Source organism: Mesoplodon bidens, assembly GCF_964165515.1.
Source record: "Mesoplodon bidens genome assembly, chromosome: 3".
Classification (NCBI taxonomy): Eukaryota; Metazoa; Chordata; class Mammalia; order Artiodactyla; family Ziphiidae; genus Mesoplodon; species Mesoplodon bidens.
Window position 1 is genome coordinate 101,432,124 of NC_138178.1, and position 15,127 is coordinate 101,447,250.

At 44.3% G+C, this 15,127-nt stretch overlaps 1 protein-coding gene across 3 annotated transcripts in view; it reads left to right on the forward strand.

The window, feature by feature from the left end:
- RYR3 (ryanodine receptor 3) overlaps window positions 1-15,127 on the forward strand; it is a gene marked incomplete at its 5' end in the record, with an annotated part of 572,808 nt that overhangs the window by 193,050 nt on the left and 364,631 nt on the right. For all 3 annotated transcript variants that reach the window (XM_081227519.1, XM_081227518.1, XM_081227520.1), the window contains one exon: window positions 10,157-10,276. In XM_081227519.1, the coding sequence (XP_081083645.1) occupies window positions 10,157-10,276 (120 nt within the window). The remainder of the gene's footprint in view (window positions 1-10,156; window positions 10,277-15,127) is intronic.

Sequence of the window (15,127 nt, forward strand, 5' to 3'; positions counted from 1 at the left end):
GAGCAATGTTAGATCCAGAGACTTCCCTGCCACAACTATTATCGACCCTGGCTCCCTCTTAGGTTAGACATCTAACGTCATGAGTTGTTTTAGTGTTCTAGCTTTTTCCCACTCGCTCTTCATCCTGGCTGATGTGCCTAAAGAAGAAAGAAAGCAAAGGGGTGTGTGTATGCTCCCAGGTGTGGTCACTGTTGTAGGGGAGAAGGATTCAAAATATCAAGTTACAAATAATTTTAGTAAAACAAAACAAAGCAAAAACCTTCCTGTGGGGCCTGAAATTCCCTTGGTACCAACTAGATCATTATTTTTTCTATCCTGTGAGAATCCAAAATTTAAATAAATTGACCATTATTTTTAGGAGAAGATGTCATAGGTCACTGCATTCTTCCATGTCGCATAGCAGCATGTTCTATCTGAGAGGGACTTAATTGCATATGGGAACCCTAGTGCCTGCGGATCTCCCTAATAAATTCAGGGAAGGCTTTCTTCTTTGCCTTCTTCTCTCCAAGTTCCAAAGGGACCAAGCCATGGGAGAGGCTGAGTCGATTTTATCATCAGACTTCACATTCAGCCTTCTCGGCAATGGAAAAAGTTACAAAGAGGAAACAGGACACTTCTTTCGGTTGCTGGAGCAGAGAGGGCCAGAGGGTTGTAGGCTGTGGGTTGCTTCTTTTGTTTGTCAGCCCTTAATATAAGCAATTCCAGCTGAAACTGAGGAATGTTTGGACGCTTCCTGTAAAGGAATAAAAGGGTGTAACGAATTCATCAGTTTTGGAGGGCACTGTACTTAATAGGAAATAAAACCACTAGTCTTTTATTTAGTGGCTGAGTGCCTACCTGTACCAGGCACTGTTTTGGCCATTGGAGATACAGTGGTGAACAAAACAGTATTCATGGAGGTTACATTCTAATGAAGGAGGAAAGAGATAAGAAACAAACAAGCACATATTCTTAGGCGGTAAGTGCTCGTGCAGAAAGAAGGCAGATTAAGCAAAATGGGGGGTGCAGAGTGGGAATGGGGTTGTAATTTTATATGGGTTAACCTGGGAAGGCCTCTCTGATAAACTCACACGGAGCAGACACCTAAAAGAAGTGAGGAAAGGAGCCCTGCAGGGATCTGGAGAAGAACATTCTGGGCAAAGAGAACAGCCAGTGCAAAGGGTTGCAGGGAGGAGCATGCTTCAAAAATTTGAGCTCCTAGAAGGAGGCCAGTGCAGCTGAAACTAAGCAAGCAAAAGAGTGATAGAAGAGGGATCACAGGCAGGTGGGCATATTTTTAGGACCTCGTAGGCCACAGTGAGAATTCTGCCTTTTTCCTGAGTAAGACAGAAAGCCACTGGTGAGTTTTGAATAGTGGAGAGACATGATCTCAGTTAAAAGCCTTCCTCTGCCTACTGTGTCGAAAAAAGATACGAGTGGGGAATAAGTTCAGAGGTGATTGCAGCAATGGTGATGAGGTGATGGCATGACCAGGTGGTGGCGGTGAAGGGGATGCAAGATGGTCCAGTCAGATGTATTTTGAAGGTAGAATGGGTGGGATTTGTTGCTGGTGTGAAAGTGAGGTGAGAAAAAAGAGGAATCAGTATGACTTCCAGATTTTTCTTTTGCCTGAGCATCTAAAGAATGGAGTTGCCATGTCCTGAGATAGATCACAGGAGGAATGTACAGGGGAGATGATTAGGAGTTGGGCATATTAAGCAACTGGAGATACAAGTCTGGAGCTCAGAGGAGAAGTTTAAGCTGGTGATACAAATTTGAGAGTCATTAATATTAATGACTACATATGGTTTTTAAAGCCATGAAACCAAATGAGATGACCGGGGAGGGGAGTTCAGATAAAGAAAAGAGCTCTGAGGAATAGTGTGGGAGCATTACTCCAGCATTACACAGGCTGGGCCAGCCAAGGAGCCTGAGAAGGAGCTGCTAGTGAATAGGAGCAAAAAGCAAGAGAAAGTCTACCCGATGAACCAAATAATGAAAGTATTTTAAAAAGGGAGGAATGATAAACTATATCATCTTTGTCTCTTGGGATCCTGTCATTTCCATTTTATTGCATTTTGCAGCAACCAATGAGCAGTAAGGAACCAGAGATAGGAGCCATTCCTAAGTTTTGACAGATTGGAAAAACAGCGAGTTCCAAAGGTGTAATCATACTAAAACCAAAACAGACAATAGCAACAGCAAACCCCTAGAAATGTTATCCTTAAAGACACAACATAATGTCAGCCTCTAGAGCTGGACATCAGGCTAGTTAATCTCCTCCCTTAGTCATCACCTTTAGCTTCATAATTTTTTAAATGGGATTAAGAATATTTGTAGGTCTCACAGGGCCATGGTGGAAGTGAACAGGGTATCATAGAGCCTTCTATGTAACCCAACGATTTCCATGTTGGCATTCTAGATGCTGCAAGTAAGAAAATACAGAAGTCTCTTTATGGTGCAATTTTTATACATAAATATTTTGTTAATCTTATGAGTTGTTTTCAAAATATATGATTCTAGGGGCTTCCCTGGTGGCGCAGTGGTTGAGAGTCTGCCTGCCGATGCAGGGGACACGGGTTCGTGCCCCGGTCCGGGAAGATCCCACATGCCACGGAGCGGCTAGGCTTGTGAGCCATGGCCGCTGAGCCTGCGCGTCCGCAACGGGAGAGGCCACAAAAGTGAGAGGCCCGCGTACCGCAAAAAAACAAAACAAAATATATGATTCTTTCATTAAATTCACAAATATTTGTGTTTTTCTACTCAGTGCCAGGCACTGAGGAGTCACAGGGAAATGAGAGGCCCCCGCTCCTGAGGAGCTTCGAAGCTAAGGAAGCAAATAGTTAAAATGATTGATACTGAGAATGTACAGTAGACCGCCAGTGCCATTAATCCTTGTGAAATAATCTGTGGATGGTCTCGTCATCCCAATAGCCGACTTATTTTTCATTTAAGAGATGCTTTGGGGTAAAGCCTTAGAATGAGCTCTGTTACCCATGTCTGTATATATTTAGCAGGTAGCTCTAACTGTATCAGTTCCCAAAATAGTGCCTGATGTTCAAGATGAGTAGCTAGGCCACATATTCCTTTTTAAAGCAGTAAATGGTTATGGATTGTCCTCTGCAGTCATATCTGCAGTTAAACGTGGACCATGAAATCTGCTGGACTGCACTCTGTCCCACGTGCTCCCGCGCTTCTCTGTACCAGTGATGTGCACAGCTCACTATAGGGCTGTCATCAGCTGCCTAATGATCTACCTTAAATAGGGCTGTCAACCATTTTGTTTTGTCCCAAAGAGTCCTTTGCGAATGACCCAGAGAGAAGAGGGAGAGCCCAGGTGCCTCTGGCCATCAACTCCGAGATGGCGAAAATGGACACTCCAGTCCTTGGGCTGGGAGCCAGGGGGTAAGAAAGGAGCAGTAGGGATAGAATAGGCAAACTCCATTTATTTTCAAGTTCAAAGTTCTTTAGCTAGCAGAGTACAGAAAGAACTTTACTTTGTCAGAGGCGACCTGTGATAATCTGAAATCTCAGCAAAAAGAGCTGAAGGCTGTATGTTCTTGTTCAGGGACAATCACTCAACACCACCACAGGCTCAAGCTATGACAGGAATAGCTGGTGCTCGTGAACCACATAGCTTGGAGGGATGCTGATATATGATACACCTTGGATTTTAATCTTTTTCTCCCCTCTGCTACAAGTTTGGGGATGATGGTCACTCCTTCCATTGTTATAGTCATGGGACACAGGGAAATTTGGTTTTATTTGTTCTTCAGTTCTCCGGCTGTTCTCTCTGGCATTGTGCTCTGTGATTTGGTTACTTTTTAAAGTTGTATGGCCTCATGAGAGGGCTGGGATATATCTATTTTTATCGACACCATCATCATGGGCCTTAGAGTCTGGAAGACAAGTTTCAGACCTATTGCAAAGGTCGGTCTCTTGGAGTCGAGAGCCAATTTGGCACCATGGTAAAGAGGACAGGCTCCTGATTCATGAAATCCTAGGTTCAAGGTCAGAATCTGTCACTTCCATGCTATGCAGTGTTATTAATTAACCTCTCTATGCCTCAACCGATTTATCCACAAATAGAGACAATATTAGTACCTATCCAAGGGTGGTTGTAAGGATTAAACTGAGATTTTGGAACATGGTGGCACATAATGGCTGTTCATTAAATGGTCATTCATTAAAATTGGCTAATTCCTTAGAGCTTTGGTCTCCTCATTCTTAGAATGGTTGTGTTGATGTGAGTGTTAAATAATCTGGGGGGAAATTTCAGTAGAGTGTCTGGTATAGAGTGAAGGGTTATTAGTATCAGTAATAATCATAATTAAGCAACAGAAACTAAAAAATTTTGAAATGGACTCCAAAGCCTCATCATTGCTTATTCCCTATTACTTCATTATGTCAACGTCTGTTCTCTTTTGATGAGATTACTCAGTTCTGACTCACCAGTGAAGCAGTGACCCTTTCTACAATAACTATTGTTACATGAGAGTAGAGAAGTCTATTCTTTTAATCGGATTCCATATCCCAATCAGTCAACGTGATTTTACCAAACACATTATGTTCCCAGCTTGGATGGGGAAGCAGTTTTCTGCTCTAGCAGAGTTTGTAAATAACTGGGGTTACAAGGTGAAAACACGCCCATTCAATAAATTATAACTGGGTGTATAATGTGTATAAGGTGCCATACTTGTGAGTATCCTGATAGGTGTAAACTTGAACCAGATGGGGATCCTGCCTTCAAGGGGTACAAAGTCAACTGAGAGGAGCTGAGAGAGACCATGGATATAGAGCCTGGACTGGATACCAGGCTCTACCCCTTGCCACCATGAGACCTTAGGCAAGTTACTGCTCTGCACAGGGGCTTCTCATTTGTCAAATAGATATTACAATAGTACCTACATCATAATGTTGATGTGAAGCTTAAATGGGTTATTGTGCATAAAGCACAGTGCCTGTTACACAATCAGAGATTAGCAAACATGAGCCATTTCCAAATATAAAATGTAGCTAGGGATAAGACATGCATATGAGTAATCATAATGCAAGAGTAGGGTGATAATTGCTATGGAAGTTCGGCAGGAGAGGTGAGATCACCTGGGCTTCATAAAGAATGTGGTATTTGAGCCAAGCTTGGGAGGCTAGGGAATCTATGAACTTGGAAAAATAGGGCAAATCATGGCAGCTTTAGAATTAGAGGCAGCATGAGTAAGGGCATGGAGGTAAAGAAGACGAAGGACGTCTGTAGGGAAGAACTTGGGAAGATAAGCTGGAAGGTGAAGGTCCTCATATTGCTAGTTCAAGAAATTTATATTTGTTTTATGGATAGTGTAGACAGTCATAGTGGATTTTCAGCAGGAGAATGATAAGGTCGGAGCTACGCCTCCAGGAACAGACCAGAGGAAGAAAGTTCTGGGTGTTGTTATAGCCTTGTCCTGGGCTCTAGAGCTCCAGTCTCTCTTTCCTCTGGCCCGTTTGCTGTAGGATAGGAGGGAGAGGAGGCTCATAGATAGACAGAGGGTGATGATGCTGAGCCGGGGCTGCAGAGGGGTTGGATGTGTCATGAACAAACACAAACATAAAATAAGAGTAGACGGAAAAGGAAGCCTTTTGATGCATTGGGGCATATTGCTTTGAGGCATTGATAAGTCTGTGGATCAACCTAGGAATAGGTGGAGGTTTGGGACCTTGGGATGCCTTCAGGTTGGAGGTACAGATGGCATAACGACTTCTCAGAATAAAACTGGAAGCCTGAAGAATGGATGGGATTGCTAAGGGAAAATGACAAAGGCCTATCCTTGGGCGATCCCTATATTTAGGGGTGGCTGGAGAAAGGGAACATGGGAAAGATCCATTGGAAAGGTAGGAGAACTAGGAGAATACAGAGTCGAATGAAGGAATGGAGGGATTTCAAGGAGGAGCATTTCATGGATGCTGAGCAAGACTTATTTGGGAGACAGTAGGCAATAGGAATGGAGGAGAGATAAGGTTAGAGGTGGAGGGGAGAACGCAACAGTGGTGGGGAGGGACGCTTTAAAAGCCAGACAGAGGGCTTCCCTGGTGGCACAGTGGTTAAGAATCTGCCTGCCAATGCAGGGGACACAGGTTCGAGCCCTGGTCCAGGAAGACCCCACATGCCGCGGAGGAACGAAGCCCATGCGCCACAACTACTGGGCCTGCGCTCCAGAGCCCATAAGCCACAACTACTGAGCCTGCATGCCACAACTCCTGAAGCCCGGCCCCTGGAGCCTGTGCTCTGCAACAAAAGAAGCCACCGCAATGAGAAGCCCGTGCACCGCAAGGAAGAGTAGCCCCCGCTCATCGCAACTAGAGAAAGCCCACGCGCAGCAAAAAAGACCCAACGCAGCCAAAAAAAAAAAAAAAAGCCAGGCAGAGACCTTTTGACTTATTTGGTAGAAAGCCAGAAAACTTTATGTGATCTTACAGAGATTATTTCCTGGGGACCTAGGGGATTCATACCCCTCACCCTTAACGACAGAGGTTGGGTCTGAAAGGTCTTACCATTACTGATTATTGTGCCCTCTTACAGACGGAAGGTATTATTATTTGATATTGACTGTGTTGGATCTGCTGTTAAGTCCTACAAAAAAGGACAAATTTTATGGTCTTGTTCCAGTGAATAAAGATTCAAACAAGCTGAGCATGCATTACCAAAAAAAAAAAAATCCATAAATTTATAGTAGAACAAAACTTCAAAGTTGTGTTGTTTTCTCTATCAAAAAATCAGTCATTTTCCTTGCTGGGGTGGTGAAAATAATGGAGATGGCAGTGCCCTCTTGGAACTAGACGTCTTGAAGGGAAAAGCAAGAATAGTGAAAGAGAATGAGAATGCAAGCAAGTGAGAAGATTGCATCTATAGAGTGAGATAGTCTAGTTTTGGATTTTAGAATTGGAATCATTCTAGGTTATGACAGGGAATGTTCATTAGAGTGTGTTACTAAAACAGAGCGGCAGTCATTAGGTCTAGGTGTTCTTCTTGAATAGATTGTCCACATGAACCTTGAAGTTACTTGAGATGATGGCTGAAGTGGAGTGGAGAAAGGCTATGGGCTGGGCTTTCAGCTGTCAGTTCCATCATGACAGTATTAACAGATCTCCTTATAAAACCTGGTATACTCCACAGTACCCTGGAAGAATTCTTTGCCCTTGGAAGGTAGTCAGTACATGTGTGTTGAAATCACACAAAAATGTTTATCAAATGTCCTGATTGTCATTAAGAGTCAGATAAATGGTGGGAGAAGTAACTAGTCTGTTGATAGATTGCCAGAGAAGATGTGGAGATTGGCTATCATGTGTCTCAAACTAGAAGAGTGTTTGCACCTGAGTAGAAGAGGAATGATCTGAGTTGGCATTGGGGAATGTGAGGAGAGCGTGAGCTTCTGGGGAGAGGAGATAACAAATGTGGAAGAATTTCCAACCTTCAATGGAAATGGAATTATCTGGAAGTTCCCAGGTTTGCTTTAAAGCAAAGGGAGAAAGGAAGTGAGATAACAAGAGGGGAGAAAGTATACATCAATATAGGGATCAGTAAACTAGATAGGGCTGGTACCTGGGAGGGACTTGTGTTCTGTGTTTCACTAGGGAGTAAGAGAATTCATGAGATGGGTTAAATTAACTCATCTTATGATTCCAACTGGTGCAGAGATTTCTGGGTCAAGCACTCCAAGGATCCAGATGTCTGTCTATTGAAGGTTTGTGGAGATAATAGCTACTGTCTGGAGCGAAGGCAGGTATGGGCTGCCACGCCAGGTGGTGTCTGTAGCCGGGTCAGCACGGAGCATACGGTTCCAGACAGCATGTGGAAAAATGCGAAAGTGTTTGGAGAAGGGTGAGTTTGACCCAGAGTCCCACACCACCTGTGTCCCCCACAGTGCTGACTTGGACAGCACCTGTACATGGGTGCTCTTTAGGAAGTGGTTGCTGAGCCAGGGCAATTCTTTTTTTTTTTTTTTAATTAATTTATTTTTTGGCTGCATTGGGTCTTTGTTGCTGTGTGCGGGCTTTCTGTAGTTGCAGCGAGCGGGGGCTACTCTTCGTTGCGGTGCCTTCTCTCTGTGGTGGAGCACAGGCTCTAGGCACGCGGGCTGCAGTAATTGTGGCTCGCGGACTCAGTAGTTGTGGCTCGCGGGCTTAGTTGCTCCGCGGCATGTGGGATCTTCCCAGACCAGGGCTCGAACCCGTGTCCCCTGCATTGGCAGGTGGATTCTTAACCACTGTGCCACCAGGGAAGTCCCCAGGGCAGTTCTTTTATTTCATCAGTTGATTGGCAGCCTAGGTTGTGAGGATGTGAGTTATAGCACAGGTCAATTTCAGAAGACAAAGATCCCAAGGCAGCTAGTGCAAGGTGGTTTGGGCACTTCGGGGTGGAAAGAGCATGGGAAAGGAGATCATGGAAAGAGATTCTCTAAGACACATATTGAAAAGAAAACCCTGTCGACTTTAACTAGTTCGTGAAAAGTCTGGTCCATAGAACCGCTCCTATGATTTCCAGATTTTCCTGTTTTCACTGGGGAGTGGTGCGTAGGTGGGAGATATTTAGATATTTCTCAACAGGGGTCCTCTTGACATTTTGGACAGGTAAATTATGTGTTATGAGGACTGCCTCTTGCAGTACAGACCATTTAACGCCCACGGCCACTGTTCTGTAGCACTCTTCCATCAACTCAGAGTACTCCCCCACGGCCTGTGCCCCTTAGGGAGGATGGTATCACCGCTGGTTGCTGTGGGATCTGAGGGAGACTCCCCCCGGGGAAAAACTTCATCCTTGTCAGAGATTTCCCTGAGCCCACATTTTGAGAATAGTGGTATTCTGGAGTTTTCTTCTGTCTCAATTCAAACGAAGACTGAATTCTGGCTTCACTAGATGCAGAGGCTTGAATTTATTACTGACTCAATTTAGTGATGAACAGTGACATTTCAGTGCTAGTGAAAGTGTGGAGCTTTTTTTTATTCCCTCAGTCTGCACCTCATTTGTCTGTGGTTTGTGGCTTCTCGAATTTCCCTGCTGCCCCTAGCCAATCCCTGGGCACCTATAGCCGTCTTTCTGGGGGTTGGTTCTATTGACTCTCTTCATGTTCCCACCAAGTAGAGGATTTCATTTTTCCACATGACCACATATGCTGTAGACACAGGTGAAGAAAAACCGTGCCTATTTAGTATGCCTTTCCAATACTCCAGGACAGACACTAACACCGGGGACATGGGAGTGAGACGGGGAACAGGAGAGCCATTGCTAAGGAGAAAGCTCCACCTGGTGCTTCTCTGGTTACTCCTTTAACTTCACCACGCCTGGAAATCTTTTTGATGTTTGCAACCCAAAGTCAGGCGGTAGCGGAGAAGGTTTTCCTCTCCGCCTCAGGCAGGGTTGAGCACCGGGTGAGCATATTAGTGTAAATGGAGGTCAGCCTCATTTCTGGACCATCAACCAGAGGAATGCCATTCAAACAAGGTGTCTGCAGTTGGAGGAGGGCTGCTTTTGAGACTGATGCCTCCTTGGGAATCCAGAGTGGCTCCCCCACTCGGCCTTGAGCATCTCCTTCCAGTCTGGCTCCTCCAGGTTTCTTTCTGTCTTCCTTTCCCGTATGTCTGACACCCATCTGCTGCCTCTCTCCACAGCCTCCTCTGTCACCTCCGGCAGGTGCCTTATCACTGCATGCACCCCCGCCCCCCCCCGACAAAACACGTCTCTTCTCTCCCCGACATAAAATGGACTTTTCCTCCACAAATCCCACCTCCCTCAGATCTCTGCTGTTGTCTCTGTCTCCCTCCATCTCACCTCATTGTTTCATTGTTTCTTTAGAGAGATCACTTAGGTTTACTTTCACCTTCACTCAAGTGTTGAAACCAACTGCTCGCTTGGATGGTGGGCAGTTTGTACATTTCACAAGTGAGGCTCACGCTGTGTATTGAAGTAGTACCTCTGTTCCATGTACTTGCTCTCTCTGACCCCACCCCAGATTTGAGGAGAGTCCTAACTCAGGGGATGAGCTCGGCTGTGCCATGTGAAGAACGAAGTCTCCTTTATCTCATATTCAAAGGCGTGTGCCCCTCAGCGTACCTGTTAAAGGCACAGCGAGGTGCCCTGGGGGCTTGGCTCTGCGTGGGGATGTAGCCCCCTCACTGCTCACATGGGTCTCTGTTCCCCCGGCAGGAAGATGAAGTGGTCCTTCAGTGCATCGCCAACATTCACAAGGAACAGAGGAAGTTCTGCCTGGCGGCTGAGGGACTTGGGAATCGCCTGTGCTTCTTGGAACCCACTTCAGAAGCCAAGGTGAGGTTGACTGTCTACGCTGCACCTTCCCTCTTGGCACCCCAAAGTCGTCTAGGGGCTGGGACTGCTGGGATATGGTGGTGAGGGTGATCAGGATGGTGAGGAAGGAATCTGAAAGGGCACATTTATTTTTAAAATGGGAAGCAGATCAGAACACTGTCTTTCAGTGAAGCAGGGCATGGGCGATGCCTTGAGGTCATTGTCAGTCTTCATGGAGGAGGTTCTTTTACTACCTCCGGAGCACCTTCCTTGTTGTTAATTCCTAGAAATCTGAGTGCGTGTTCTGTACTCCCAGCTATCGTTTTATTGCTACAGGGACTCATAGGTCCTTGGACCTGTGTTTCACAGCAAGCTCATCACTTTCAGCGGTGACTGTGCTGAGATTTGTTGTAACTGCCTGCTGTGACCTGGGGGCAGAGAGGAATGTTTGCTCTGGTCCCCAGCTGCAGCGTGGCATGTAACATCATCTCTCCTCAACCAAACTTTGCTTCCTGCATTTTCAGTTGCTTTCTGCTTTTCATGAACTGTATGTCACGTGGATCTGTGTGCCCAGTATTCTCACAGTACTTTGTAGTCCTGGAAAGACCTTTATATCAGTCAGAGTTTTCCAGAGGAACAGAAGCAATAGGATCTCTCCCTTTTTCTAGATAGGTGGGTGGGTGGATGGATGGGTGGATGGATGGATGGATGGATGGATGGATGGATATGGATTTATTTTAAGGAACTGGATCATGCAATTAGGGAGGCTGGCAAGTCTGAAATCAGTAGGTTCAGATCACCTGGAAACTCAGGAGTTAATGCTGTCTTAAGGCAGATTTTTTTTTCTCCTCCAAGAAACCTCAGTTTTTATTCTTAAGGCTTTCAACTGATTGGGGGAGGCCCACCCACATGATCAAGGGTAATCTCCTTTAAAGTCGACTAATTGCAGATGTTAATTACAGCTACAAAATGCCTTCGCATCAAAACCTAGATTGGTGTTTGATTAAATAACCCAGTACTGTAGTCTAGCCAAGTTGGCGCACAATTAACCATCACCCCTCCATGCTCAGTTTTTCTTACAGATCTTTTTTTTTTTTTTGTGGTATGTGGGCCTCTCACTGTTGTGGCCTCTCCTGTTGCGGAGCACAGGCTCCGGACGCGCAGGCTCAACGGCCATGGCTCATGGGCCCAGCTGCTCCATGGCATGTGGGATCTTCCCGGTCCTGGGCATGAACCCGTGTCCCCTGCATTGGCAGGCGGACTCTCAACCACTGCGCCACCAGGGAAGCCCCAGAATCTTTTTAAATTTTAAATCAGAAGATGGTTACATTTTCCAGTGAGCCCACCTGATTGATATGTCATTTCTCCATGTGAACGTATACAACACAGGCACACATGCAGAGTCTGGGCAAATCCTAGTGCAGCAGATGTGCACCGGGATGGCTGCATCTCCTAGAAGCCCTCTCTTCTCCCTCACCCTGCCCCCTCCCGTGTAGGTCACTGATCCACAAGCACAGACGTATGTATGTCAGTGGCATGTAGGACAGGGTCACATTCAAATAAATGCCAGAGCAAAGAGACAAGGAAGATTTTTATCTTTTTAAAGGTCTTAGGCTTGATTTCCCTGAGGCCTTTTCTCATTTACTTTTGTTCTTAGCTAGGTATTTTTCTTTTCGGTCCCAGCAGTCTGGGATAATAGGAAAATCATTAGATTATAAGTCAAGAAGTTAATTCTCAGCCATTAGCTCATCATGTGACCCTGAGCAAGTCACTCAGTCTTGTTTTCAGCTTTCTCACCTGCCAGATAAGATGCAGCCTGGTGCAGTAGAAAGAGCATTGGCCCGAATTAGAAACCCATGGTACCATTTTCTAGTCATCCATTGAGTGCGTCATAGGATGTTGGTTTAGGGCACAGCTCTGGAGCCAGACTGGCAAGAATTTGAATCCTGTCTCCACCACTCACCAGCTAAGCCAGGGCCTTGCGCAAGGTACCTCACCTTTCTGAACTTAGTTTTCTCCTCTGCCTAGTGGGAATTTAATAGGACCTACCTAATAAGGTCATTATTAGGATTAAATGAATTAATACATGTGAACCACCTAGCACATTGTAAACTCTGTTTAACCACTGGCTATTGTGATTTATTCTTACCTAGACCAGATTACCTAAAACAAATTAAAGAGAACTGTATGTCATAATCTAAGAATTCTTTGTATCTCACAGGTGTAAAAATAATAACCTACACCACTCATAAATACATTAGGGTTAAGACGAATCCTTCCTAACCCCCACTTGATTAAGTGATTGTTCTTATTTTAATTTTTCATTTTAAATGTAAAACAAGATAACACGACTGAAGAATTTTTAAACAAAATAAAATGTATCATCTATAACTGTATTCCCTTGTCACAACTGTTTTCATTTTTGTTTTGCACTCTGGCCTTTGTCCACATGTACCCATATATTTTCAAAGTCGTGCTCATAGTGGATATTCAGACATTCTGCTTTTTTTCTTTCATGTTTCAGCCAGTTCCATATTGCTATGTAGCCTTCGTGGTTATTTAAAAAAAAAAATCATGTATGTGGTTTTGTTGGTTTACTTTTGCTTCCTAGAGTAATATCCAGGAGAAGAATTAATGATATCAGAAGGATAAACAATATTAAACTACTTTCCTAAAAGGATATACCAGTTGTTACAGTTAGCACACGCACTATCATTATGTGAGTGTCTCTCTTTTATATACAGTATGAAGAAAACGTACCATGAGGGCTTCTTACAGAAAAACAGGGTGAAGTTCCTGGAAATTTACATTAGGTCTTCAGAATTTCCTGTCACCGCTCCTGAGAGCAGCCTGCTAGATGAGCCCATTTTCTGTGGCTTCAGGCTTTCCTACAACCAGCTCCAACTATGCACACACCTCTTCTGGCCTGTCCCCTCCCTTTTCAGTAGATACTTCTCCTAATTCTCTACCATCAGATTTCACAACCAGCTGGGCCATTCTTAGGCTTTTGAAAACTAATATAAGCCATGCGATGAAGTGAGAAGGCGTGTGTATTCCCAAGCCTGGCACTGGGCATGAGGCACAGACCTCAAATGTCGCTCTTATCAGCTGGCTACAGAGCCAAATGGTGACCTTGGGCATTCCCAGTCAAGGGTATTTCAAGCTAGTTGAGGCTCAGAGAGATAAAACTGAGGTGAACTCTAGGGAGAAGAAAGACCTCAGAGAAAGAACAGTTGAGATAAGGTACTTAAAAGAGATTCTCAGTATATGAGCCCTGAGAAAAAGAGGTCATATTGAAGCAAGGAGTGAGAGGGTAGGAGAATAAGAAGCAAAAGTATAAGAATGTGAATACTTGCTATAGACCTGGAGACAGTTGAGCACTTGGGAGAGTTCTTGTGACTTTGAGTCCTGTTTGTCATGGCCCACCCTTCTCTGAAGGCCCCTTAAACTGCAGATATTAATTCTTGAAAGCACCCTTATTCAGCTTTCTATTCTAATGAGCACAGCTTGGGGAGTTAAAAGGTATTTTGTTTTGTAGGGAAGACTCAGGATTAAAACCAGAGACCAGGAAACATCGAGGGGAAATGTTGCTTCTCTATTTTATCAATAGCAGCAAATGTTTATTGACTGTCATTTTTAAGTGGAAAATGTGTTCCCAGGAATCAGGAATTTACTACTTTTCCTCTGGTTCTTATTATATCTCATCTATGATGTATCTGCAGTGTCCACAGGCAGGTTGTCTTTGGTTCAACTTCACATCCAGACTCATAAGATGCTGATAGACCCCAGTCTGCTCAGTAGGACAGGAACCACAGCTTGCCTGCTGGGAAGTGTCAGGCACTCCTGCGGGAATCCTTGCAGCCATCCAGGGACTGCCTTCTGAATCCCCACCCCAAATGACATCTCAAGTTCAAAGAGACAAGGTCCACATCAGGCAGGTGTGGAGTCACCATGGCTTAAAAGCCTCATGTACCCCAGGAGCCAGTGTATCTTGTAACAACTCCATAGACATAGCTTTTGAGATGCCCACGAAGGACCACCACCACTACAAGGGTCATCATAGTTGGGGAAATCACAAATATAGGACTTTCCATGAGGTACTGATGGTCTTTCCAGTCCAGAGACAGGCTACCAATCAGGGATCATTTTCACCCTAAGTAATGTTCCCTAGTAACATAATTAACATATCAGTTTTATCAGGTTGTCCCAAGAACAAAACTGGACAATTAACTGAAGGTCAGATTCTCATGCAGAAAGAGAAAATTTCATAAGCCTTATCCCATAGGAGTCTTCACAGATGACCATTACTTAACTACGGCAGCCCAACACCTTTCCAAATCCTGACTTCCACCTTCCTTAATTGTATTGTAGATCATCAAAAAGGAGGAAAAATATGGGAACTTTTTGTTTAAAATCAGTTGCAACAGACTGAGGTTTGTTTGTTTCACTGATTTTAATGATAATGAAACTGCAATTGATGAAGTGAAACAACTTACCCTAGTACCCTGCAAAAGCCAGTGTCACATCTAAAGCCTTTGGGCTCTAGTGTCTCAGAAAAAAGTTCTACCTCTGTCAGGGAACATTGTGTCTTACTATCATGGTTTATTCAAAATGAAAAATCCAGTTTCATATCTAATTTTCAAACTGAACATTTTCAGGGAAAATTTTATTCCTATTGTTTTCACCTCGTCTTTTGAAAACTGAAAAATAGTCTGCTGTGGTTTCTGAAAACTTGTATAGGGTCTCAAGATCCAGAATTAAACATTTGCGATTGTGCAAACATCATTATGTGAATGACATAAATTAGGATAGAATTCTTGGCTAAAAAACCCTTATTTTCTGTTGCTTTTATTATTTTCAGCTCAGAAAGGT